Source organism: Anser brachyrhynchus (assembly GCF_964034855.1).
Source record: "Anser brachyrhynchus genome assembly, chromosome: 5".
Lineage (NCBI taxonomy): Eukaryota > Metazoa > Chordata > Aves > Anseriformes > Anatidae > Anser > Anser brachyrhynchus.
The window spans coordinates 60095004-60122429 of record NC_137699.1 but is presented as its reverse complement, the minus strand read 5'-3'; the positions used below and the strand labels follow the sequence as shown (position 1 = coordinate 60122429).

Below are 27426 nucleotides of genomic sequence, written 5' to 3'. Positions count from 1 at the left end.
CATGCTGCCATCTATTCATTTGTGTTTTAACTGAAGAAATGCAGTAAGCACACTGTATGTGTGTCCTTCCCCTGCTCTGCTGCCTTTAATTAGGAGGTTATGACAAACGCAAACATTAAATTGGGGCTAATGGGAAATGAGTCTGGACTTGAGGAATAGTGACCATAAAATATGATGAGATCTGGTACTTGGTTTAAGAATGCCAAAGGGTGGTATGACCAGTAATCTAACGACGTTGCGTTGTACGGTGCTGCATAAAGCACCAATATTTTATGTGTTCTTTTTTTTTAAAAAGAAGCTTGGTGTACCATCCAGTGCCTATTCATGTAAAAGCACGGATATACCTGTTTATGGCTGCATGTCAAAGCAGTGAGCCACACTTTTTCTTACATTCCTCCTTATAAGAAGTTGTTTTTATGTCCTAATAATATGAGAAATTAAGCACTTTGAGAGCACGAAGTAGGGAAATCACCTTATTTAAAATTACCTAATTTAATTTTATACAGATGTTTATGATGATTGAAGACTAAATGATTTTCATAATGAAATAGCAAATTGCATTAAAAAGTTAAAATGATCTCAAGTACAAAGATGCATTTTAATATTCTAGGGGAATGTTCCACACTAATATAATAACCACTTGCAAAAGTCTTGCAGCTTTTTGAGCTAATGTAGCCGTGGAACTTCCCTTTAAAGCACAGCAATTTCTTTAAAACCTGTTTGATCTTTCAAGTAGGTGTAGAAGCTTGTGTCAGGCGCTAAAAAGATAGCAGATTCGGCTCTGACAGATTATACAAATACAGTGAAGGTAATTGACTTAGCCAGGGGAGAAAATTCTTCCTCCCAATTATGTCAAATGCCAGACAGCCTTTCAGAGGTGGGGAGAGAAACATGCCTTAAGGACAATACTGACATAGTGCTTTTCCAGTAGGTGCTTTCTGTGCTTTTTATTTACTTATTTTTGAATTTAAGCTTTCAGGGATAAAATAATAAAATGAGCTAGCTCAACTGCATCTTTGTTTTGGGGTTCTCTGGCTTCGTGTACCCCTTGCCCATCTGTGGTCCTCTAGGATTTTCTGTCTCCGTGTGAAGATACAAACTTCCAGGACAGCGTGAGGCAATGAAGTCCTGGACTTCTTGTTTTTCTTTTGGTTTTAGTTGGTCTTCTGCTTCTTTGACTTCACATTGGTATGATTTAAACCCCTTCAGAGGCTACAGATTTCTGTCACATTCTGAGCTTTTAGTGTTTGAAAGGCAAAGGAGAGAGGACTGGGCGGCTTATTTTGCTCTTTAATCCCTGCTCAGGACTATAGTTTGTCTCATATATGAAACTTCAGTTTTTCTGTTCCAGCACCACATGATTCTGTAACAGAAGTTTCCTGTCCATGGAGGAGGAGCCAGAAAGGCTGCCATGGTAGGAGTTATTGTATGAGGGATAAAACTCAATTCTCTCCACTCTGACACCTTTTCCTCCCTCAGTTCAGTTTTTGAGGGAGGAAACCTGTGGCAGGTTTTACCATTGCAACTCACAATAAGTGGTGTTGCCCAGAAATGATGAAGCCAAACAAAAGGGATCGATGAAGGTAACTTTTTATTCTAGATTACCTCCTTCTGAGATTGCGGTGTGTGACAGATAATGGTGATGCACACTTTTATATACAAACACGTGGCGCATCCAAAAATATATCTGCAGTGCAATTAAAAAGGTCTGTGCCTCTGTGATATAAAGCTCGTGTGTAGTCAGACTGGGTGACCAGACTGCATTCCCTCTCTCCAGTTAGTACTACAGGTGGCTGCATGTTGCAGCAGAACAAAGATAAAACTGTTGCAGGAATTGAAGTTCTTACAGGCTAGGAAGATACGTGACTGTCTGCTTTGTTTTAGGTTTCTGTCCACTGGGTGGATTTCCTTCTGACTGTGTGAGCCCCTGAAGTCATCAGGGCTGAGGGTGGTTGCATTTATTAAAGTTGCTAGGTGATCAGCATTTTTCTGAGTATGCTGGTAAATCTGTTTATATTTTATAAGGTTGGGTTTTTTTTTTCATACTAGACACTATATGGTGATTAAAGGGTGTGTGGCAGAACAGTCCATACTGCAAACTGCCTAGAAGTGGAGGATGCCATCTTTAAAAAGAAAGAAATTAAATAAGACGTAAAAGTAACAAGCTGCTGAAACTGGCTCCTTTTTTCTTTCTGCACTTGACTCTCTTCTTGCTAACTGTGGCAATACTATCACAGCTTTTCATTGTTTTGGTTTCTCCTGTCAGTGTAACGGTTCCAGCCCTTTCAGTGGCAAGGATCTCCATTCACTCTGTGGATTCCAACTTTTTACTCATCCTTGCATCTGGTTTTCTTGCCTTAAAAGTACAGGTATTTTCAGATTGACACAATATTGATCGCAGCTGCATTTGTTTAAATTTGAGGTTAGTTTACACAAGTCAGCGATGAAATTTAATGTGGCACTCTTTTGGACATCAGGCATTCATTATCTTTAAAATAATTTTTTGAGAACTTTATTCTGCCACTAAATGTGTTTTTATTAAAACAAGCCCCTTAGTATGCATAATTTACATTTGAAATAATGGTAAGTTTATTTTTTCACATTTCTTGGAATGTGCTTTCACTTTAGCTAAACAACATTCTATTTAGGGCATAATTTTAAGAATTTTTCTAATTATGACAGCAAATGTTGTAACATTATAATTATGCCATAAGCATTCAATATTTTTCCATCATAAACTGGCTGTAATCCCAGTTCTGGAATACAGCTTTCTCGCTGCTCTCGTCTCAAGTGAAGGTGAAATTTTGTCCACAGAAATGATTTGATAATAAAGTCCATCATTTGGGTTAGTTAGATATCAAAGCAGTTCAAAAAGAAAAGTTTATTTTTGCCTCTGAAGTCATAGTTTTTTTATTTTTTTAAAGAAAATTTGCTTTAAGAATTATGTAAGCCAGCAGACATTTGTTTAGAAATAGACTTGTTCTTGTCTCCATTAAAGTAGCACTCTCATTTAAGTCTCTTAAATGGGGACTAATGAAACCAACACAATATATAAATGTTAACGTACCTGTTGTGGTGTGGATTTCAAAACAGGACCTAGAGGCGTACCCCAGGGGGCATACCAGCGCCCACATGGCTTAGCCTCTCCAGTGCTGCCTGGCCGATGGGAGCGAGCGTGCCTGCAGCAAGTTTGCAGGTGATGTGAAATTCAGGGGAGTAGCTCATCACCAGGAGGTTGTGCTGCCCTTCAAAGGGACCTCGCCAGGCTGGGGAAATGGGCCAGCAGCCATCTCGTGAAGTTCAGCCAAGGGAAATGCAAAGTCCTGTATCCGGGGAGGAGCAACAGCTTTGCAGAGAAGACCTTGGGGCACACCAACCTGACGCGAGCTGGCAACGTGTCCTTGTGGGCAAGAAGGCCAGCAGCCTCCTGGATTGAGTTGGGCAGAGTAGGATGAGGAAGGTGGTCCTTCCCTTCGAGAGGGACATGGAAGCACTGGAGCAATCAAGGACTTAGGGCACGATGAGGAGAGGCACCATATGAGGAGAGATTAAGAGGAGCTGGCCCTGTTTATCCTGGAGAAGAGAAGGCTCAAGGGGATCTTGTGTGTAAATACCTGGCGGAGGGCAGGGAGTAAAGGGGGGACAGTCAGATTCTCCTCAGTGGTGCCCTGTGAGAGGTGAAGAGGCAATGGGAACAAATTGAAATACAGGGAATACCATTAAAAGAAAAGAGAAACATTTTTATTGCGAAGGAGATCAAATGTTAGAACAGGTTGCCCAGAGAAGCTGTGGAGTCTTCTGCCGTGGAGATCTTCCAAACCTGACTGGACGCAGCCCTGAGCAAGCTGCTCAAGCCGACCCTGCCCTGAGCAGGGCCTGAAGGGTTTCCAGGTGGGCCTTCCAGCCCCAGTGCTTCCCTGCTGTGGTGACCCTTATGGCCATCTGTTCTGATTGTGCACAATGATGGCATCAAATCTCAGCATCAAGATAAGTAAAATATCTCTATTTAAAAAAAGAGGGAATATTTCTGTCACATCAGGGACTTCAAAGCTGGAATCTACCAGGAAGTGTCTGTCAGCAGAGAAGCTGCATCTTCTTAGTTACTTTTTGCAGAGGACTCTGTGGTTGTCCATGGAAGAAGTCCGTAAGTTTCTAAAGTGGTATTTTAGATGCTATGAGGCTTGAGTCGCCATCAGGTGTGGCCTTGCTGACGTGAAGCCAGTGGAGTTGTGCTGATGTACAGCATGATGAGTAGTAATACAGCTGAGTCAACCTGAGGTGTCAGAGATAATACAGTTTTGATTTGGCTTTCTGTTCGTTTACCACACGGTCAGTTTTTTACTCTACTGAGTTTGAACATTCCAGGGAGAAAAAAGTGCTGAACTAAAAAAGACACATCTGCTTGTAAAATGGGAATAAAATGTCATGTTGGTGTCCCTGGAGCTGCCAGGCTCCCGTGTGCTCCCTTCTCTGCTCCTGGACAGGGACTGCTGGGGTGGAAGGAGCACTGGTGTCACCCAGTACAGCTCTTCTTGTCTGAAGCACCTTTCTGTGGTTCATGTTCCAGGTACAGTACTGAACTTGGATAATGCATACCAGGCAGTTAATCCAGTTGTACAGTCTGTAGCAAAGTAAATGGTGTTTGGTTCTTTGTAGAAGAAGCAAGAGTTCGTTGTGCCTTTGATCGATACAAAGTGCTCTGACGTGATGAGATCACGTTGGTGAAGCACTGACTGGTCTTTCCTTGAATTTTGTATTCAACTTGATATAAAAGGAAGGAAAACCAGAATTGAATATTTGATTATTGTGATAGTGAATTTCAGTCAACAATTAGCTTGTTCTTCAAAGATCCTTAATGGGACTTGGTATTGCAATGAGATGTTGATGAATTACTTCATTAGTTTTCACTGAAAATTGATGTCTGTCAGCTTTTCAGTATGGGGCAAGTTTTGCTTTCCAGATCAGCGATGTCGACCACTGGCTTCCTTTTCAAAACTAATTCTCTTTATTGGTGTATTTGCCCACGTGTCTTGATTACCCTTCCAGTTACTACTTAAGAAGATGTGGGAAGGAGAAGAATACTTGTTCCCTGAAGGTTGCTCTAAAACGGTCGTTGCTTGTACGATCCTCGATGAATGAAGTATTTCCATACACCATAAAACTTTATCTCAAAGAAAGACTTGAGAAGTTAAAATAATGGTAAATATTCTGTAGACTAACTCTTGCAAGGGCTAAATAGCCTGGCCTTGATCCAGGAAGGCACTTAACAATGTGCTTAACTTTAAGCGCATTGAATATTCTTACTGGCATGAGTGAAAAATCAATGAGACTGCTCACATGCTTAAAATAAGACATGTGCTTAAGTGTCTTTCTGGATCTCAGCCAGAGCATTCGGCATGCAAGATGTGCTGAACTCTAATTGTGGGCAAAAGCTAGTAGTGTTTCATTTTGCTTGTCTTGTGTGTTTCTGAAGAATTCATTGATATTGTCTGTGTTTATTTTAATTGGCCTCCATTTCCCATCTAAGCCCTACCAACTCCAAAGCACCGGGAGTAAAATAGATGTGCAACTTAGGGTTGTCAAACAGCTTGTCAGGGATAGTACTTAGACTGTATATATTGCTATAGAGCAGGAACTGAACTTCAGAAAAGCTGGGAAAAGATGAGGTGAAACATGATTGTTTTCTTTGGTAGCCAAGGTTTTAATATAGAAAGAAAATGAAGAGGAGAGAAGAGAAGGGCTGGTGACACATCGCACCTTTTCAGTTAACATAGTTGCTTCTTAGGAAACATTAAAGAATGCAGACAGATGCATTAATAATCTGCTGGCAGTGGCTGTAGCCTTGGCAAGTAGGCTTTCCTACCTACTATTGATTTTTCTGACTCTCAGACAGCAATTTGCAATGGGTGGCTTGATCCTTTACCCTCGGAATGGGCAGTCAGATGAGTCGTCACAGCCAAAACAATTTTTACTTTCTAACCAACCCCTCCCGTTTCTTCAACAGCATCTTTTACTGCTTAGATGACAATTTCCACTGCTGACAACTGCGAATGATAAAATACACTATATTTAAACACAAAGAGCCTCCATGTCTAGAGGTGCAGAACAACCTACCGCAACGCTACCGAGCTCTTCAGGGGCACCAGCTACGCTTGCCGAACCCGCTCCTCAAGCGCTGTAAACCTGGGAAGTTACTGGTTGGCAAATGTAAAAGCAGTGGAGCCACAGTGATCTGGAACAAATCTTTGCTGTCAACTCTAACTTTTCTAACATTTTTCCCCCACCTCTTTTTTGTTTTAAACATCTAGACATTGCCCGCCTTCCATTTTGCCTTGCTGTGTTCACAGCTTCCTCCTCATACTGACGTTTGCTTTCTTTTCTATCCGGGTTGCCAGAGCCCACGGTAAATTCTCCTTCATGTACTGCCTTTGAGTTGTGATTGCTGATGCTTCTTCACCTGTCTTTTTTTTTTTTTTTAGTAGAAATTTAACTTTTTGTTTCCGTATTTTAATTTGATTTAGACTAGAAGAGAGAGAAACTTAGAGTAGATGAAAAGAAAGTGGCCAGAACAGAAGAAAATCAAGCATAAGCATTTTTCAAAGGGACAAATACATAAAAATAGAAGAAACCAGTTACACCATGGAAGATTATATGTAATTACAGAAGTATCTCCTGAAAATGTTTCTCCGTGAATGAGCAACTGCTATTTTTAGGAGAGCCCCTTTGCAGTGAGTCTTGAGCAGTTTGAATGGATTTTGTAGGTTGTTGGTTTTCTTTCAGCTGCAGAAGTGTATTTTGCTATGCACTAAGTTTGGTTTCAAGTTATCTTTCAAGGTAATTAGCCATATAGTTTTATTGTCTGGTTGTCCTTGTGGCCGTTTGTCCTTAAACTGTGAATTCTTCTTTTACTTAAATTAAAGCTTGTCTGTCGTGTACAGAATTTCACCTGAATTAAGATGTGATTCAAGCTTCAAGTTCAGAAAGTGTTTTCAGCTTCAGGGATAGCCAGCAATCTTTTAAATGGTGAAGTGATATACAGTAAAGATGTCAGAGCCATAATTAGAACTGAAGGAGTGGATGGAAAACAGTATCTTTTTTAGCTGTTTTGTTTTCAACTGTTTTTCCCTTGGCTTTTCTAAAATCTGCTATCAAGCTTAAGCCTAGGTCTGAGTGTATGTGCTTGCAGGTGTCTACAATGTGACAGAGCCTTCTGCCACCTAGTGTTAATGTGAGTTCTTTCCTCAGTAGGGTATCACTAGATTATTTATTAAATACCATTATTTATTAATGATAATCCCCCCCACAATTACTAAGCACTCCCTGCAAACATTTAGCGATGCAGTTTCTGCACCAGAGGGTTTTGAAATCAATCCGATCACCATGCACAACTTCTTTTGATATGTTTATGGGCGATGCAGTTCGCAAGGTAGGTCAAACTGTTACACAAATAATCCACGGAGAATTTCAGTAACTTTGAATGTCACTCCTGTGTAACAACTGCGCTAGCACTTTTCTCCCCCAGGTGAAGCTAATGGGTTCTGCCTAACTCAGCACACTCCTGCTTTGATGTCCGTGCTCCTGCTGGTTCAGGAAATTGTATTAGACTGAAAATAGCAGCAGAGAATAAAAAATAATTCAACAGAAATTATATAAAATAAAGAACAGTTTCGTTTAGACACTTAACTCATTGTCTTTTCAGAAGAGTGAAATGAAAATCTCCCATCATCACAGCTCTTTCCCCTCTAGAAATTCCACCAGGGCACAATAAAGAAGGACAATAAAATCCAGAGAATTACAGCCAGATTTCACAATTGAAATGTCAAACTTAAAATGGAAAAATAGGCTTAATGAAGTTTTATATTTAAGCCAAAGAATAATGGCTCCTACCCTATGTTGACAGATAGAAAGAAACTGCTTAGGATTGAAGGAGTGTGGGTTTATTTTTTTTCGCCTTCGCTCCCCTGCAGAAATCTTCCCAAGAGAACAGAGCAGCTCCTTCCCCTTCTCCCCTCCACCTCTGTGAGCTGTGTTTGAGTGCTCTGTGATCCAGGCTGGGGCTAGGTGCTTCCTTTGCAGGTTGTCATTGCAGGGAGCTCAGCCAAAAGGGTGCACATGCCTTAGGCAGATGCATCCAATTCTTAGCCCAGCCATAGTTTGGAGGATAGGCCCTCACTCCTAGCTCCTGCTCTCCTCTTTTCTCTCTCCCACATCTTCCAGGCCTTCCTGAGGAGCAAATGCCAGCATGGCAGGGAGCTGTAAACTTGATCCTCGCCATCAGTTTGAAATTCTGACCCGATCACAGCAAAGAGAACAAGAAGCAGAGGGTCTCATGCAGTGGAGCACCAGTCAGCTGCGATACCAGGCGGGCTCTTCTTTCTCACCTTGTTTTGACCTGAATGGTCTCAACTTCTTTAAATAGTGTCATTCAAAGTACAGTCTGTTTGCTTTTGACATCTATGCTTTTTAAATACTGCCTAAAGAAAATAACTTTGGGTTCTCCTTTAGCTTGTTCTATGCTTGTAGTTCCTCATTCAAGATAATTATTAGGTTTGGCTGCTTACTTATCTGATCAGTATCAGAGGTTAGAAAAACGTCTAGAAATTCTTGTGCATCTTGTGCTGTTTTGTTTCTGAGTCATATTAAGCTGGAAATACCATGCAACATGAATTCACTGCTGCTCTGTCAGAGCGGAGGATGCCGCATCGCAGCGAAAACAGAACAAACCAGCTGACCCAGGGAGGCAATATTTTCAAAGCTGAGGTTATACACGTTTTTGTCTTTGCTCAGATGATGATTTTTTTTTTTTTTTCCCATCAGAAGTGATCTGGGAGCAAATCCTGTGGCTGGGGTAAATGCATTTCAGCCTTGCAGCCTGTTGTTACAGAACCACGCAGACAGCAAAAGGCACCGAAAGGCGAGGAAAAAAGTTTCCCTGCAGCCCCATCCTCTTTCTGGAGGTGTTCCTGACTGAGCCCTCTGTTTGGAAAGGGCTCCGTCTGCTTCATAGCTGCATAATTTGCATGGGGCTGGTTCGGGAGGAATCTCTTTCATGTCACTTACTCAAAGCCCCAGTTCATCAATATGGATCGCTCGTCGGGCACGGGGGGATTTATGGCACGCGGTGGGGTGTGAGGAAGTCAGAGAAAAAGGCAGAGAGGGAGGAACAGCGGGGAGTTTTGATCCTAAAAGGAGAACTCCTTGTGTCCAGAAAGAACTTTCTTTCAGAATAAAAGCTGTGTTCTCTGTCCTTGCCTGCAGAAGAGCTGCCAGGAGGTGAACCCAGGGAGGTGGCCGTGGGGAAGACACGGTGATGTTTTTTGGACTGAACTTACCCTGTCCTTAAAAGAAAGATAAGTCTGTGGAAACAATGCTGACTCGGGCAGCAAGTTTCAAAACAATGGTTAGCTTCCTCAGAGTAATAATTATTATTTAAATATATCTATGTTCTTCTGGTGCCCTTTGTCCTAAATGTAGCCTGCAGGAGAAAAAGCAGAGTTGGTGGGCAGGGGGGGAATGAAAAACCTGCAGACCGAGCCGTGCCGAAACATTTCCGTGTGTTAAAACGAGTACAGAAAGGACGGCTTATTGTTTTTTTTAGCCTTTGAAGAGGAAAATCTGAAATGATAGCTGAGCAAAGTCCCTTGCGTTCAATGACATTCTTCTCAGGGTCAAGCATGAGCGGAGCCTGATTTAGTCATAGCCTAAATGTAGCTGCAGCCCTGCAGTCCCCGCGTGTAATCCACACCAGTCATGCAGAGCGAGCGCTTTGCCGGATTCCAGCGAGGGCTGCAGTGTCCTTGTTACGCAGCGAGGCTGCTCAAGGGTGTCAAAACGCTTACTTGCAGTTGTTTGAGGAGTTTCTGCGACGGCTGATTGATTTACTGGATCTGGAAGTTCAGACCTGGAAACCCGAGCGAGGGAGAATGCCTCGGCGGCGGTGGCGAGGCTGGGTGTTGAGAGGACAGACAGCTGGCGGGTGACCTCGGGAGGATGACAAATGGGGGACCAGGTGCCCCGCTCATCCCGGGGCGCTCCTTGCCCTCACCCAGGCGCGAGTTACGGAAGTAATTCATGCGAAAGGAAGGCTTCCTGCGAGCGGCATCACCGCTGCTAGAAATAAACGGTAACCTTTTGTTGCCGACTAAGTGCGCGGGGGTAATTAATTCAGGTGGCTGCTCGGGAAAGGATTTTAGCACGAGCCCTTTCAGTTTGAAGGGAAAAAATGGTCATCCAAATGGTCGTGGTTGTGCATTATTTGGAGGCGGCGTTGGATGCTGGCAGAGGATGGGTGGTGAGCAACAAGAAGCAAACTGTTTACACCACGTAATCAATGCAGGTTCTTGACCAGCACACGCAGAGCCATTAAAAACGAGTGAATATGTTACAGAGAGGAAAGTGGGATGTGAGGAAGCCCCCAAACAATTAAAGAAGGAAATGTTAGCATACAACACCTATAAAATATCCTTTATAGAGTCAAAGCATGTGAACAAAAAGTAACTGAGAAAGCTTTAGTTTTTTTCTTTGCAAAGGCTTGATGGTTTGCAGGTTCTGCTTTCCATTTCCCATTTTTATTTTAAAACATGTAGCTGCATGCTAAAATGGGAGAACTTTAATAATTGCCTTGAATTTGCCCTGTAACAGCACAGAAATCTGTAAACAATGCCAACTTTCACCAGGTGAGAGTATGGCTCCTTTCTCTAAAGTTTGGTAATTGATGATGATGGAGGACTCTGGCTGCTTCAAGTTTTCTCGTTGCTTGCTTTAAAAAGCCACAGACACAGTATGGCTTCTGTCATACCTTTAACTTTTGAAAGCGCTTTCGAGATTCCTTACATTAGCTCAGGTGTCTGAGTTTGTGACAAAGATAGGGATGTCTGCTCACTTGTACTGCTATTTACATTTTCTAGACTTAAAATTGTGTTGCACTTTGTCTGAAGTGGTGCTGTCCGGAGAGATATTAAGAGAACATGATTAAATGTAGCATTTTGTTATTATCAGGGTAAATATGCAGACACCCATGGCAATTTCTGGGCTCACATGAAGGACAAAATGTGTTTACCGAGCATGCTCTCGATCTACATACATGAATTCTTGCTGAATGTAAATCTCTAGCTCGCATAACTCCTTGGTAGTAAAGGAGCCTTACTGAACTTTGTTAACATTTTTAACATATTGCTACAGGTGTAATTGGATTTGTAGTTCCTTTGAAAGTGAGACTAGGTCAGCGCTGTTTATAAGGGGGTTATGTGCCATTTCAGTCTATAGTCTTTAAGTCCAGAGTCCGTAGTGCTTTCTGTCTGCAGTCTTTCTCCGCATGAAATAGTGGCACCGAGGCTGCTGCCTTCTTGGTAGGACCCTGCAGTGGGGCTGGAGGTGCCTAAAACCAGCTGCAAGGGCAGCACCTGCAGAAACCTCCGTGCGCAGCCTGCCCCTGCTATCCCAGGGCTGTCATTCAGCCAGCAGCGTACACAATGCATATTAGGTCAGAGTAATGCAAAGCTTTCTTTATTCAATAAACCTTTTTTCATCATTAGTTTCCTGTCTTTATACTTGAAAGCATCCACTTCTTTTAAAACTACATCAGATAGTTTCTGTGGGTCAGAAGGCATTTCTCCTCGCTTCTTTGATCTTTATTTCTCCTTAGTTTTTCATCTTACCTTCAGGCAAGAGCATTGGCTTCTCAGTTACTCCAAAGGCAAATGTTTATCTGGGTGTTAAATAAATGTGAGTACCTGATTATGGTCCTGTATCTGTTTAAAAACCAGAGCACCGGTACAATTGCAGTGCTCTGAACACGCAGGAGAACCAGGTGCTCTCTCAAATTTTTCTTTTTAAACCTTTACAAGTAGAAGTGATTTTTTTTTTTTTTCTTATCAGGATGCACTCTCTTATGAGTACTGCAGATTTACTCTGAGATAGCTGTCACAGGAAGATGCTTCCTCCATCCCATCCCCCCGTATATTAGCTCTTCAGTGGAAATGCTTGGTCTGTGGAGCCTGGATTTCATCATAAAAAGAGGAAGTTTTTGGGGAAAGTAATACGGGAAAATTTGATTCTGTTCTCTTCTCCCCCCCCAGGCTTTCGTGTCTCAATGTCTAAAAGAGGATGACTTCTTTGACTTTGTGTCTTTGAATTTAAAGATACTTCTGCTGCAAAGTTCACAGTTGTACTCACCAGTGTCATAGGTAATTTGCAATAAAACCTCAGACAGAGGTAATTAGCGATCTCTTCCAGTTTATATATGTGCTTCACCATTAAAAGAGGAAACAGTTTATGCGAAACATCAAATAAAAGTGCCTCACTTCTGATGTTAAACACTCCAGAGATCCCTTTATGGGCCGCTGCAGCAGCTGAGCGGGAAGGACGGCGGATCAGGGAGCTCCGAGAACCTGCACGGGGCTGCCGGGGTTGCTGTTGCAGCCGGCGCGTGGCTTCGGGCTGCCAGCATCCGAAATGTTTGCCCTTTGATGTAAGGGAGCGGAGGAAGAGAGGGAGGATTTCTACCTTTGGAATCAGAACCGCCTTTATCAGAGACAGCTGTTTCACGGCTAATATTACTTTTCTAGGCTTTGCCTTCCCTGCTCGTGTCCGGTAGCAGACCTCTGTGCTGTTCCATGTTAGCTGAGGCAGAGCCGTACGATTTTAATTTTGAAGAACCGTGTTTCACCACACGCCGTTGATGTGCAGCTCCTGTCCAGAAACACCGACAGCTTTTGTAGCAATTCGATAGTTAGAAAAAGCAGATGGAAGAGGTGAAAAAAGAACAACTTGAGGACCCAGATTTCTTTTATTGATTTGATAGGTGGGTTATTTTTTTGGCATCTCTACTGGGAAGAATTATTTCTGGTAGAAAGGAGTTCTTCTCTTTGAAGACCGAAAACTGAAGAATAAAAGTTCTAGAAGCCAGGAACTCAAACTCCCATCTGAGAGGATTTTTCTTAAACCTTCCTTTATAACAAACAGGGGGACACTCGGGTCAATAGGCATCTGACTCTGAAGGGTTTGTTGCAAGACGAGGACTCTTAACTTTTCCTTATTCCAGAAGTTGTTTGAAGTTTCCCTCTAAGTAAAGGGGATAAAAAATAATCATCGCCTAGGTATAAATCTGTTTATTTCAAAGCAATTCAGAGGAGCCCCTTGAAATGTCATCAAAGGTAACGTCTGCTGGAACCGGATGGCTTGCCCGCAGTTTGAGCAGGGCATTCAGCAGTGAGTTCAGCACCCTTTGTGCTGGGTCTGGCACTCATCTGACACCTAGGTAAGCGATTTCAGCTCCCCAGGCCCGCAGAAAACTAGCTTAGGTAAACAATGTTATTAATAATCAAAACCCAGGCTGGCTTACTGAGCTGAATCTGAGCTGGTAGAGCTGCTGCCCGCAAATGGGATTGAAATCTTGTTGGGGTTTCCAGGCTGCGAGGGGGGTGTTTGTGGTAGCCCTGTGTTACTGTCTTTGGCAGGTTTTTTTCTTCTGTAGCCCAAACTTTCCTTGGTATTTAGATTGACTTTTCCTTGCAGCCCTGTCTTATGGGCTGTACTTGGTCCTGTCCTGTTGCAAGACTAACAGGTGACATAATCTGGTTAAAAACATGTATTTTCAATGTCTGCCCTGAGATCTGTCATATTTGGACCTCCTTGTGCTCAGCAGTTTTTTGACATTCATGCTGATTGCTGCAGTTGTGTGCGCAGAGCTATCCAGAGTCATTAAAAAAGAAGAAAAAGCCATCGGCTGCTGCAGCGGGTGGCTGCCTGCCTGTTTGCTGCTGCTTGCAGCAAACCCCACGCCACGGTAATTTGTTGTCCATTTTGTTGACTTCCTAGTCACATTCAAACTGAAGCAATGAAAACGGTTACGCCACATTTATCAACCAAATGACATCGCGGTTCCTTGAGACAGCCCCGGACCTGCTCCTCTCCAGGGCACGATTCTCCCAGTTCAGCTGTACACCAGATTGCTGCCCTTCCGTCCTTGTTGTCCTGGGGGACCCAGGAGAGGAGCAGCTGATGGGGGCTGCCTCCAGCTGGGGAGCAGAGGAGAGGAGCAGCTGGTGGTGCAGGGCCTGCAGAAGGTTTGGAGTTGAGTAGGTGCGTTGGGGTTGTGTTGTGTGTTGCAACAGGCGATGCTGGCTGTCATTCAAGCAGGAATTTCTGACACCGGTAATAGCCTGTTTGGTTTTTAAGGTCTGAATGTAACGGAGGTGCCCAAAGAGTCTCCGTTAGAATAGATGAAGGACTGCTTTTTGACTCTGGAGGGTTTGGGAGCAGGTCTGCAGCGAGTCTGCGGAGGGGTGAATTGCTGTTGTGGGCTGCTGCTTCGAGCAGCGGCTTTGTGCGTCGTGGTTTTGTGCTCAGGCACTGCAGCCTCTGAGACAGGGAGAGCCTAGGTGCATTTGAATAGCAGCTAGCAAAGGCCCCTTCCTGAATGGATTTCCCAGGGTTATTAAACGAAGAACAACAATGAACTTGGTTTGTTTTATCAACACGCTTTGTTTGGGCTGCGTGGACCGACCGCGTCACAGAACTGGTTCAAACCAAAGCGGAGGTGAGCGGAGAGCCCGGTTCTTACCTGCTCAGGGGCTGCCGAGTAACCCAGGCCACACATTCCTCACCAACAAAAATCCCACAGAGAGAATCCGGCTTCTGGTGTGCATCTCCCATCCGATAAAACCAGCGTCTGCAAGGATTCTGTGAGTAATGCATCAGCAGCTTATCGCAGAGACCTGGTAAATCGAATGAAAACGCCGTCTTCAGAAAGAGGCAGGGCTGCAGCGTGTGCTGCTGTGTTACTAATGCTCGACACACTTTTCCAGACTGGAAGTATTTTGCTTGCTTTCATGCAACCAGTATGCATTATGTAAATGCTCAGTCTGGAAAACAGCCCAGATCTCGTGTCTGCCCCAGTACTCTCTCTCTTGGATACTGCAGATAATCAGATGAACAGTAAATCTGCTCCGTGGAACAGAATTACATTATCGTTTCTTCCTCAAACAACTTGTCAGTGATTTTTCTTCACCTCCTTAAAGTGTCTAACAGATCAAAAAAAAGCGAAATCTGTGTGCCAAATACACAGTGCTCCGCGTGTACCTTCAGTAACGCATCAGCAGATACACCACCGGGAGTGTATTTATCTTGGGTAGATAAGGGATGATTGCGTGAAATGGTCCTGAATAACAATACCTTAAAGGGGTTTGGTTGTGTGGGTGGAGGGAAGTACGCTGGGGGTTTGGGCTTGTCCTTTTTTTAAAAAAAAGTTTAAGAACTTTTTAAAAAAAAGTTTAAGAACTGTTACAGAACGGGTCTTTCTTGTACCTCGCTTTCAAATACAGTGAAATGAATGCTGTATTCATAGCTCTTACATTTTAAAAGGAAGGATACAGAATATTTTATATTGGATATGAATACTTGGGAGCCAGGACTGATGCAGTGTTGAGGCTGGGGGAGACAGGGGGCAATCCAGGAGCTTGGCCTGGCTCTGGATCCAGCGGGGCCGGTCCCTGGAGGCTCCTTGCACCTTGCTCAGCTGCTTGGGAGACGCAGCGGGCGGTCAAGCCAGACCCCGGCTTATTGGGAGACTCCAGAAGCCACTTCACTGCCATCAGGCAGAAAGGCAGCGCGAGGAAGAGAAAAGCGAGCGCCTGTTTGGGAGGCAAGGTCTCGGGAGACCTACTGAAACAGTCTGGGTAAATCTGACCAGATGAAAAAAAACTCATTCCGCCTGCCTTCAGGGGTGGACTGCCCCACTGAGCAGCGAGAGCGTTTGGTGCTGAGCTCAGGTGTTGCTGTGTGACTCCGGGCCCCCTGGCTTTCCGACACGGCCGCGCTGAGCGGTGCTGAGGCCGCCTGTGCGGCGGTGGAGTCGCGGGGACTGCACCTCCGTGGAGCTCTCCAGCGGTTCCAGTCATTCCTGATGAAGTGGCGGTGACACGGCCCTTGGAAAAGGGAAAAGGTGAAGGAAACCCACCCCCAGGAACGGCCGGCTCGGTTCTGAGGCTCTGCACCCAGGGTAAATTACACCTCTTCCCTTGAAAACAGGAGGCTTTCTTTCGCACGGCGATGAGAAACCAAAGGTCCGGAATGAACCCCCTTAAGGCTCATGAAGAACAAAATACGACGTGTTTTAACCCACGTGAAAGGTTAATGGGGAAGATCAACATGGAATGGCTGCAGCGAGGGAGAGGGGCTGCTCCGGGCGGCGCAGGCACCGCGCCGGGCAGGGAGCGTGAAGCCGTGGGGCAGGGAACACACAGATCTTCAGCCTGGTTCAAAAATAATAGTGCAGGCTTTTTTTAACTGCAGTTTAGTCTGCCCTCAGTAAAAACAAGTCACATTAAAAAAAAAGCGTACACCAGAAAAGCAAACCTCTTTTTCCTGGTTTCTGCTTATAAGATTTACAGGTACTTAAAATAAACCTATGAAAAACAGACCCAGTGTGCTGGAATTTGCTAACTAGTCGGAGCAATTACCTCCAGGTCCCGAGACCTAACTGAGCCTGCCTTTTGGAAGGAAGACTTGGCACGCGCTTCTTCCTGGTGCTCTTCTAAAGGTGCACATGAAAAGCCGTGCTGACCTCTGCCAGAAACCCCAGGAATCCAGCTCCGAGATGCTGCGGCGATGGCATGGCAGGAGTCGGGCAGCACAGGCGGGGAGCTGCGTGGGGGAGCCGCCGAGACATTCGTTCCCTTCTCGTTGTGTGGCTTCAGCCTAGCGGATTCTTGCAATTGCCCGGCGTGCCACAGTCATTAAATGGGCCCGGAGCATTAAATTCAGATACTTAACGAGAAGAGAAAGACCTCGCTTGACAGCCAGCGGTGCATCGTGCTTGTTTCGCAGGAGCGCGGAGAATGAACGCGGGTTGTCGTAGTAGAAGTTGGTCTGAGCCTTTTTGGCCATAATGACTTTGTGCTGCTTCAGAGGCCACATAGCAAGTAACTAGAGGTGCTGTGATGTCTGCACATCAGCCCTTACTACGAGCCTAACGCCTCGATTTCAGATGACCTAAAATGGGGAAACAATAGGCTCTGCCTTTCTCCTCCGTTTAGCGATATATAAGAAAAATAGCAAAAAACACACAACCAGCCTTTGTTAATATAGAAACACAAACGAATCCCCTGTTTTCTCTGGGCTATTCCACGCATGAGTGGAAAATGAAGCTTGTACGATGAAATAAACATGATAGGAGTAAAATCGGACTGTGACGGGAATTGATTTTATAAGACTATGGCTTGGAGGGTGGAGGTAATTTCACACCAGTGTTTGGAAGGAAATTATTTGTTATAGTCAGTATCCGTTCATCGTTCCTGGCTGGGGGAAAAGCTCCTGTTTCCCACAGCAGTTGTAAAAGGCCTTTGGGAAGGGTGAGATTTTCCTCCTAAAATACTAGGGGACAAGTAACAGGAATGTGGAATGTTCTTTTTTTTAAATCTATTAAATGCATTCTCCCACAGAACGGGAGCTCTCTGCAGACTGTCTGTCCTTACGAATTGAGGTGCCAACAGCTTTGCTGTTACATTTGGAGCTCCCTTTGCACTAAATGCTGTCAGAAGCGGGTTTCTTCCCCCAGTGTCCGTGTCCGCACCGAGGGGAACCAGCGCTGAGCGTAAGGACCGTGCTCCATCACGAGGTGGTACCGGGCAGCAGGGCTCACGTACACTCGGCCACAGGAGGCAAATTGTGTCTCAGCTTTAGCATCCTCCTCGCAGTAACTCAGAAGTGCTGCTTGTGTCTGCCTGTTGCGGTTATTAGGTTCATGAAATAGTTTTAAAACTGTAATTAATCATTTTTAAGTAACCTCTTTTTCTACACATTTATGGCATCAATAGGTATGACTGTTTATTATGTCTTACCTATAAAATCTGACCTGTTTTATATACTCTTTATGGAAACAATGTATAGTCATAAATTAAAAGATGCAACTGTTTTGGATATTTTACTGGTGGTCCTGTATTTTCCTGCCAGAAGTGCAGCTGGTTTAGGTTTCTTGGGATAACATTATAAAAGGCTGTATGCGTTTTGCAAGTTTATGCTTGAATTGCCAAGCCAGAGGTGGAATGACTCAACCTTCCCAGGAGCAACATGTACCAAGTGATGAATCAAAACAGCTAGCTGAAGCTCAGTGGCTTGCACTGCAACTGCGAAAAGCAGTTCTCATTTATGGCATGTTCTCTGGTGCTCAAAGCTTGAGGCAGTGTGTTGATAGCGCTAAGCACAGTCTGTGTTTTTTGGTTGTTAACCATTATTTGGTGGGGTTTTGGTGCAAAACTAGCTGAGAATCCTTTTCTATGTTTGTATTATGTGGGATGCACAAACTGCAGGGTTACAGCATTGAATGAAAACACTGAAGCCCCGCCGAGCAGACGGCTTTAAAGGGAGCTCTCTGTGTGCAGAGACTGCGTTTGGGCCCTCGGGGCGACGGGGAGCCGAGGGCCTGAGGGAGCAGCAGCGTGGGTGCCGTGCTTCAGCTGCATGTCGTCGGTCTGGCTGGTTTGGGGGAAATCAGGCGGCTCCGCGAGTTGGTTGTGATGCTTAACGAATTAATGGTGGGGTTTGGAGGGTTTTTTTTTAGCCAAAATGTTGACGACAACCTCGTACTGATGTAATTGCCTGGTGTCGGTGGACTTACTCCAGATACCGATGGGCCTGGGAGCAGAAAGTTCGGCCCCAGTTTTTTCAGTGCCGTGGCTGTGCAGCTCGTCCGAAGGCCAGCTGTCAGCTCCAGCACTTCTGTGGGACTAAGGAAAGTTCAGTACTGACACGTCCATAGGTGCCTCGCAGCTTCTGTCTCTGTGCTTTCTCCCAAAAAACAGCCTCAGCCCCGCCGTACTGGAACCGCGCAGGTGTCTGACATATTTATTTCTGTGCTAAAGTAATGCTTCTCTTTATTTTAGGTATCTCAACCACGTACGAGCCGCCTCTTCGCAGGATCTTGCTGGGGGCTACACTTCTTCCCTGGCGTGTCACCGAGCCCTACAGGATGCTTTCAGTGGTCTCTTCTGGTACCCCAGTTAGCCAGCGTACGCCAGCCTGCGATGAAGGGACACTAAACGGAGTGGGAAGCAAGTCAAGCCAGCAAAGGTTGGGTAAAATTGCTGCCATCTGCACAATGGCTAAGCTGCAGTCACTTTTGTGTGTAAAACCAGCTGTGTTTAAGTGTTAAAGGGAAAAAAAAAAGTCTACAGGAGAGCTTTGTAAAATGGTAGATACATTTTTGCGGAGGGGGAAACTCGTTAGTCATGTGGCACTTTGCTGAGGGAGGCTGAAGCAATAAGCCACATCTAATGGAAGATGTGAATAACTCAGCTGTGTATGTTTGAGGTTTAAAAAAATACACTTGTAAATTTTTTTAAATAAAGCCAGACTTTTTTATTAAAGTTTGTGGCTTTATTCTTATTGCAGGGTTTTATTTGCACAAGCATTTAAATGCCATTTTGATTATAACATTTAGTGTCAATATTCAAGCCTACATTTTCTTCCCATAAAACTAGTTTCCCCAGTTCAGGCAAGTGGGTTTTTCCTCCTGCCAGCTGGATGAGACGAGAAACCCTGGAACTGTGCTGACACAAGTGTTATGTAGGATCCATCCTGATGTCACTTGGTTGTTACCTTTGACTGGAAAACGAGCAAAACCTGTAGCTGCAAGTCTTTCAACTGTGTTCCTCTAAAGCAATCTAAGATGCCTTTATATAAAGCTGGTTCATTAAAGTAGTCAAAATTGGTTTATTTTTTCCCTATTTAGCTCCATTTGCAACTTTTCTGTCAAGTGTTTGGGATCTTCTTTTGGCAGGAGCATCCCTTTGTCTGGCTTTTGGGATAATCCTTCCCCCTTGAGCTGCTGCTTTGATATATCCCCGCGCCTCACTTAGTGGCGGAACGTATACTGATTGCAGCAGAAGCGGGGTTCCTGTCTCGGGATGTTTTTTCCATGAATATGTATAAATTGCAGGAGACTGGAAACTGCTCAGGACAATGAGCACCGCTAGAGTAAAGCCTGGGCCACGTTTTATAGGTCATCCGTTAATGGTCGTTGAATACTGCTCTGAGGAGTGTACTAAATGAATGTATTTTTTGCTATGTTGTAATAAAGAGAAGCAGCTCTATTCCAGACTTAGTGCTTCTTTTATTAAGGAAGGGAGAGGGAGGTGCCAAAATTTACGTTTCCCTTTCTCCGAAATCCTATTGTGTTGTGCCCAGAACAGCTGCTGACAGGTATTGCCGCGCACAAGGCTGAGGTGTAAAGGGCCGTACGCAGCCTGCGGAGCGCGGCTCCCCGCTGGGCAGGCACCCTGACCTGAGGCAGAAAACCCTTGGGAGTTCCCTGCCTCCATCCCAGACCCCTGCCAGGCTGCCTCCTCTTCCCAGCAGGCATCAGGGTGGCCGCAGCCCCTCCGGGATCCGCCTCGCCCACAGGATGCCGCGCTCACCCAGACCTCGCCGATACCTGGTTTCCCTTCGGCTGGTAAAGCTGCAGCTGGTGAGCCTGGTGAGTGCGGAACTGTGCGCGCTATTAACACCTACCGTGTAAATACACAACTTGTCTGTGCACTGCCTAGCTGCTGCTCGTGGATGTGGTTTATATGCAGAAGGGGCAGCTGCGCACAAATACGGGGAAAAAGCCTGCTATTGAATACAATTCGATTTATTCCACTGACTTGCACGTAACTAAGGTCAGGCTGCTAAAACAACAGTGGCGTGTAATCCCTCAGCGAACAAAAATGCCAGTACGAAAACCCTTCTTCCCTGCCCTGGGACATTTTAGTCCCGTACTGAAGCTCGGCGTTACGTAGATGACGTGCTGAACACAACATGAAGGCGGTGACCGAAGCCAGGCTGCTGTTGGTGCAGCAGTGCCAAGCCCTGAGCTCGGGCTGTGAAGCTGCAGACGCCGAGCGAGCTGCGTTTCCCCTCCGTTACCGGCCGGGGCTTAGCGCAGGGCGCTGCGTGGCTGCATCATTCCCGGGTGCACATCGTGGGCTGGAGGCGAGTCCAGCTCTTGCTCTCAGAGGGGCAGCGAGCGGTAGGATGTGATATGACCGTCACTGACAGAAAGGACAAAGAGGTTAAAGCTGTTGTGATGCCACTTCAAAGGCCAGCGGAGGAATGCTCGTGCAGGAGTGGCAGGTCGGGGACGTAATCTGTACAGCTGCTTCCACGACGTACGGGTGAGTCATGGTCATCCCCCTGCCCCCGCTGATAAAGGCACTCCAGCAGGAACCGAGCCACGAAAGCTTGGCCCAAAACAAGGGGAAGGCTGTGCCAGAGCCCCTGAGCAGCCCTCACCCCCAGGCCGCAGCCGCACGTTGGGTGCGACCCAGGACAGCGGGTCCCAGAACCCAGCGCTGGCGCGGCGGCAGCAGGGCCAGGGAGGGAGGTGGGCGCGTGGTAAGTGTTGCTAGGCGGGAGCTCTGAGCTGGGGCCGAAGGAAAATGTCTGAAACCGAGGGCGATGGGAGTTCTCTGGCCAAATAAATTATTTGTGGTTGACATTGCCCAACAATAGTTTGGATGGGGAAGAAAACCAAATCAAAGGCAGAGGCCTTTCAACTCCCTGCAGAACGCGAGCAGCCAGGCAGCAAGATCATGCAGGGACTGATCAGGGGGGCAGCCAGAGGTGGGGCAGAGCTCAGAGAAGAGAGGCACAGGAGTCAAAGGAGGAAAAGGTCTGACGGCGAGAGGCCCCATCAGCCATGCGCTGTTTTTCAGTCTGGTGCTTTAATGGGTGTGTCCCTAACCTGCAAGTGTGCAAATGGCATCAGAGCCTTTCCTGCGCTACCTGTGGGCAAACGCTAAGCTAGGAGCCAACTAATCCCCAGCTAAATCCCATCGTGGTAAAAAGCATTTATTGCTCCAAAAGCCCAGGAGCAAGTATACACGGCTACTTGTGCCTCTTTCTACCTGAGATCAAGTTTTTGAGAGGTTATCTTGCTTACACAAGAGCTGGTTGTGCATCTGCCAACAGTAACCTCGTACTCTTAACCACCAAAACCGTTTGTCGAAGAAAATCCCATTCTAAACTGTAAATGCAGGGGCCATGCAAGTCATCTTGCCAGGCCCACAAAATATAAAAACCTGTTTGCACGACAAACTGCACACGTTCAAAATAGCACTGCTAAAAATGACCCCAGTCTGTGTCACTGAATTATCACAGGGTGTGAGACAGGAGAGTACCAAAACACTGTTATAAAAAAGCTGTTTTATTGTTTTGAACAATATCGATCTGGTTGTTGATCCCACAATTAGAAACGGTAAATGCAGGAAGCGATGCTCACAAAGGAGAGTTGCGACACGCACTGTGCAGCTCTGCACCTCAGGCAGGTAACACTGGTGTTCGTCAAACAATTCAAGGGGTAGGCGAGACGTAACCTAGGCGTACCTTACACAAACTAGTAAGGTTGTTACCCAAACTCTGGTCTTCAACTCGCTAACTTTTCTTCAGTAAAATCTTTGTTGGTACGCAGACGCTTAGAGGCTGGTTTTTCTGGAAGAAAGTTAGAAAAATTCAGTTAGTTAACATACGGGAAACAGACGGAACCGAACCACAAGCCGTGCAATGCTTAAGGGATTTAACAAGAAGTGATGGGGCTTAGGATCAGGATTAATGGTCACAAAGAAAACTGTTACAGCAGTGAGGGAGGTCTTTTCTTTACCAAGTGCCAAAGAAGACTTTCAGAAGACCTGCACCACGCTGCATGTTGACCTGCATCTGGGTGCCACACCGTAACAGCACTGACACACAGGACAGACAAGGTGGGACCGGCCTGAAAGGGCAAAAGGTGCAGGCTGACAGCCCGAAGCCACGCGGGAGGGCTGTTCCTCACCTTCAGCGGGGCAGGGCCTCTTGTACAGCACATCCGCTGGAACCTGGAAGCTAATGCACAGCATCTCCTTGTTCGGGGCAACGTTCCTCACCAGGTACGTAGAACAGCGCCCGTCCAGGGAGGCTCCCAGCGAAGCCTCGGCCCGTTCCTGAATCTCTTTGGCTGGGTTTTCATGTTTGGAGAAGCCGTAGCAGTGCACTGTGGGAAGGAGAGCAGCGCTGCAGGGCTCTCCGACCAAGAGATGCCTGAAAACATCCAGAAATTCAAGAGCCGAAGCTGGCAAATTCATGACTATATGGACAGCGGGTTTCTGCTCCTCTTTTTCAAGCGCGAGCGCTTTACTAAGTTCTTCTCTTACTGGCCCCAGGAGGAAGTCTCTGCCATCCAGGTTGAATGCTTTGATTTTGTTGTCTACTTTGTTTAGCTTGCAGTTGTGCAGAAGCCATTTGTAGGATTCAGGGTTGAGATCATTTGCAAATACGACGCACTTTTTCTTTGCTGCCGGGATAGCAAAAGGTCCGATCCCAGCAAAGACATCGAAAAGGACATCCCCGGGCTTTAAAAGCTCAACGATACGGCCATGTTCTGTGGAAAGACGGGGGTTCCAGTAGACCTTAGCAAAGTCCAAGTCATATGAGATATTATTTTCTTTGACCTGAAAGTCCAAAACATTTGGTTAAGCCTCTGTGTTCAAATTCCAGACATGTTAAAGTAGTATCAATAATTAAGACGGCTGAAAAACAAGGTGCTTTATCAAAATGTGTACACCGACATTTGTCCCATTAATAGTGCACAGAAATCTTGTATAAACAGGCCTACTCATCGGGAGTAGCCATCAGGAACGTTCCAACTGTCAATCCACATGGCTGGCTTACGCATGTCTTAGTCACCAGGTGGAAATAAAGCAGCAACTTAGAATGACCATAAAATAAAAACCTGAGGCTTTCCAAACGCTTTGTGGCTGTCTGAAAACTCCGTTATTGAAAGCAGATCTTGGGAAGATGCCTCAAACCCTCCTTAGCACAGCGTCGACACAGTCAGTAAGTGCCTGAGAATGCTGCAGCACGGGAACGGCAGCACTCAGCCAAATTCAAAGCCGCTGGGAGCCAATTGCGCAGCTTGAAAAAATACTGCGTTTTATCTCTCGGGGTGACGGGAGTCTGGAAACAGAGCCAAACCCAGACTTTGCGATGGCCGCTATCCTACGAACAGACCTACAAAGAAACGGTGCCTGTTCCGATGAGAGAGGGATGCAGGATAACGCCCACTTTGCTCTACCACACTCGCACGGCGTGACTCTGCAGTAACTTACGACCCAAATCACCGCAGCGTTTGCTTTGCCAGGAAGGAACACGCTGAGGTGTACCGGCATTCCCCCACGCGCAGCCCGGTGGTGTGCCAGATGTGTGCGTAACGGGCTAATATCATCTCCAAAATATTTGATCGTCCCTTCTGACCTGACGGTTCAAATGCCTTCTGCGTCCATGTGCTGTTCTTTGCCACCGAGCTATTCAACGTTTTACTTTGGTAACCTCATATTTTCTCTCCTAAAAGAATAAAACTGCTAACAGCTATGAAAGATATTTTTTGGTCAAACCAGCGGCCAAGGTTCCAGCTAAAGACAAGAATCCCCAAGGGAAGAATACTTGGCAGTTTAATAATGCTGTTCACATGAAAAATCTCAAAATAAATGAGATGAGGTCTGTCCTCTAGCTGTCAGAAAAAGAAACAGGATCAGGCAAACTCTTGCCTAAGTTGCAAAGCCAGACAGATTTAAGTACAAGGACTGGTAAAATTAAGAAACTTTTATTTTTTAGATCAAATCCACTAAATGTTTCGGCCTCAGAGTGAGAAATACCCCCTTCAAGTTTGTAACTAGTATCTTGGTAAGAAACCTCTACTTCAGCTGCTTTTACATGTTATTCAAAGTAGGCTGTGAGCTGGGAAGAACACTTACCTTCTTGATCCCTATGGCTGTGAGTTTGCTCGTGGCAGAGCAGGACAAAGGAAGACAGAAGTAACTGCCAACTCTCGCACTCCAAAAGGAGTGAGGAAGGGCACCGTGCAAATAAATGGTGTTATCAGTGTCTCTTCCTCACAGCTTTCCAGTACGTGTCTTCGGCTTTCAGCACATTAAATTTAAAATAGAAGGGGAAAAAATCCTCTACCTTAGTGACCAGGTTGCTCTCTCCAGCGAGCACTTCCATTTCAAAGTTTCTGTACGTGCTGTCAATAATGCTGGTTTTATTCACCACGCAGGTGATGCCTGGATTCTTGTCGATTATAACCTGTCCTGCAAGAAAGGGCACGAGATACGCTGGTTAGGGGACTGCAGCCTGTGGATGTTCTAAGAGATACAAACTCAACAGTCTACAGTCACGTTTATAAAATTAAGTGTGCATTAGAACAACCTCCCTCTAACGATTGCAGATGTTGCGGGATCTTACTAAAGCACATACTTTACCCTGATCCCATGCTCAGTGAAGTGCGACTGCAATTACCCTAAGAGGAAAGAACTGCCCTTTGTGTACAGGTAGAGATCTGCACAAAGCTATTTAAAGCCAAAACGTAAAGCAACAAAGAGTGCTTTGAAGTTTTCTTTGTACATGTAGTAATTTATCGGTAGAATACTTGTAGAAATATCTTTGGAAGTAAAAAATTACTTTTCTGATCAGAGTCGTTCTACCTACCAATCAAATGTCTGTAAGGGAGCTGATGGTCCCTAAGATTGAAATGAGCTATGTGACCAACGCGGCTAAAACCAGAGGCGACATCCTGGCCTTCAGGAAGGACTGCCCGGAGGATCTCCTCTGACTTGAAATTCTCGTACGTCAGCTCCAAGTTATACCTGGATACCTCAGGAGGAATGTTAAGCTGCTTTAATACCTCCTGCTCTGCCTGTCCCAGTGAGAATTCTGGTACTTTATGAGGATCCAGTATAACAAGTTTACTGCCCTCATCTCCTGGATCCTCAATCACTCTCTTTAGACCAGGACGCTGTAGTACCGCGTGCTTCAGGGACTTCATCAAAGTATGTACAATTTCTTTCTTTACTTTAAGAACCGGAACGACGACCGTCCTTTTGAAAGCTTCTCTGTTGAGCAGGGTCATCCCACGCACTTCGGGATGCGGCGAGTACAGTTCGGGGTCGGCGTTATCCTCCACGGTTTCACGCATTGTACAAAAACTGGCTTTCTGAGCTACCGCAGAGAGTCCAGGTATTCTGCCAGGATGTTGCGCCAATAGCATCCAAACTGCTGGAAATGATGTATTTGATGCAGCTGTCCTAGAATGATTAGTTTTCAGTAGTCTGGCAGAGTATCCAAATCTCCATAACGTCCTAGAAGAGAAATTATTCATTTTATAGACATTATGTAATCATTCCATTAAAAAGGCTGCAAATCACATGGATTTGCTGGTCTCTTAAACTAGAATTTCCATTAGTACCAAAGAACCCACAATAGCTTTGTAAAAGCTCTTTATTATGAATTATACCCTACAAATCTCTGTCCTTCTGCAAACGCATTTTTAAACTTTAGCTAACTTGAAGCAGTGAGACAAGCCTCTCCTGCCAAAACCCAACAGCCTCTCTCTATTCTAATAAATGCAGTATTAATCCCAGCAAGCCAAATAAAAAAATTCTACCGTCTTGACCCTGCTGTTGGATCTCTTCTGATAAGATGCATTACCAAGCAGCGGTTGCTAGAAAACAGTTACCAGCAACAGTGGTCACTGTTGGTCTGTAGCAATTCCTGCCTCCTGTAGCCCCGTGTAGGGGGTTACACGCTCTGTAGTGTCATTACTTCACGGACCGCCTCAGTTGGCAGAAAGACCACGGGTTAAAGGCAGAGTTCTCCTGCAGGTACGGGGAGGAATTAATAACGCCTGTTCAGAGACCGAACCACTCTGCACAGCTCGTTCGTGAGCACGGCGACCTGAGCAGTAGCTCCGCACACCTTTAAGTGCTTCCCCCGCCGCAGACAGCCTGAGGGGCCCTGCCTTTCCCTCCTGACGGGGACCGACGGGGCCGGCAGGGCTGGAGCCCGACGTGCTCCCTGACTGCCCGGGCAGTTTGCTTTCAGCCCGGGGGCTGGCGGCGACAACCCAGCTCCGAGCCAGCTCCCGGCAGGGCGCTCCTCCCTGCCCCGCTGGCTCACAACCAAACACCGCGTTCCCCGCGGAGGGCCGGGGGTGCCCGGGGAGGGCCTGGCGAGGCCCCACCGGGGGCCGCGACCCCCAGACGGCGGCGGGGGTCCCGCAGCCGCTCCCCCAGCACGGCCCGGCCCCGGCCGCGGCCTAGGCCCAGGCCGGCCCGGGGCAGCCCCGCGGGTAGGCCGCGCGGTTGCCATGGCAACCGGGGGTGGGAGGGGGGGAGCTGGGGGGAAGCGGTAGCCATGGCAACCGCGCGCCCGCCACCCCCCCCCCTCACCCACCCCGCCCTCACCTCATACCGAGCCGCGCCGCGCGCGCCGGCGCCGTCGTGACGTCATCGCCGCCGCGCGCACCGTGACGTTGAGGCCGCTCCGCCCGGCCGAGAGGCAGGGGGCGGGGTTTGCGTCGAGGCCACGCCCCCTCCGCCTGTAGCCACGCCCCCTCGGTGCGGCTCGGCCCCGCCCCTC

General features: G+C 46.3%; 2 protein-coding genes across 7 annotated transcripts in view; one reads left to right on the top strand and one right to left on the bottom strand.

The window, feature by feature from the left end:
- The window catches only part of MNAT1 (MNAT1 component of CDK activating kinase), a 124425-nt gene extending 104335 nt beyond the window's left edge, over positions 1–20090 (top strand). For both annotated transcript variants that reach the window (XM_080592853.1, XM_080592854.1), the window contains exon 8: positions 18882–20090. In XM_080592853.1, the coding sequence (XP_080448979.1) occupies positions 18882–19002 (121 nt within the window). In that variant the 3' untranslated portion in view covers positions 19003–20090. The remainder of the gene's footprint in view (positions 1–18881) is intronic.
- Positions 20091–22167: 2077 nt separating this feature from the next.
- On the bottom strand, positions 22168–27367 carry TRMT5 (tRNA methyltransferase 5). Of its 5 annotated transcripts, none has more exons than XM_080592847.1 (6): positions 26764–27127; positions 26453–26663; positions 25498–26147; positions 24976–25100; positions 22808–23462; positions 22168–22467 (listed from the first exon to the last, which is right to left on the bottom strand). In XM_080592847.1, the coding sequence occupies exons 2-6, from the start codon at positions 26491–26493 to the stop codon at positions 22403–22405; spliced, it is 1536 nt and encodes a 511-aa protein (XP_080448973.1). In that variant the 5' UTR covers positions 26494–26663; positions 26764–27127; the 3' UTR covers positions 22168–22402. The 5 variants fall into 5 exon arrangements, with proteins under 5 accessions (XP_080448973.1, XP_080448976.1, XP_080448975.1 ...); XM_080592850.1 differs by having other exon boundaries at positions 26525–26663; positions 26764–27125; XM_080592849.1 differs by lacking the exons at positions 26453–26663; positions 26764–27127 and adding an exon at positions 27252–27367.
- Between the last annotated feature and the right edge of the window lie 59 nt (positions 27368–27426).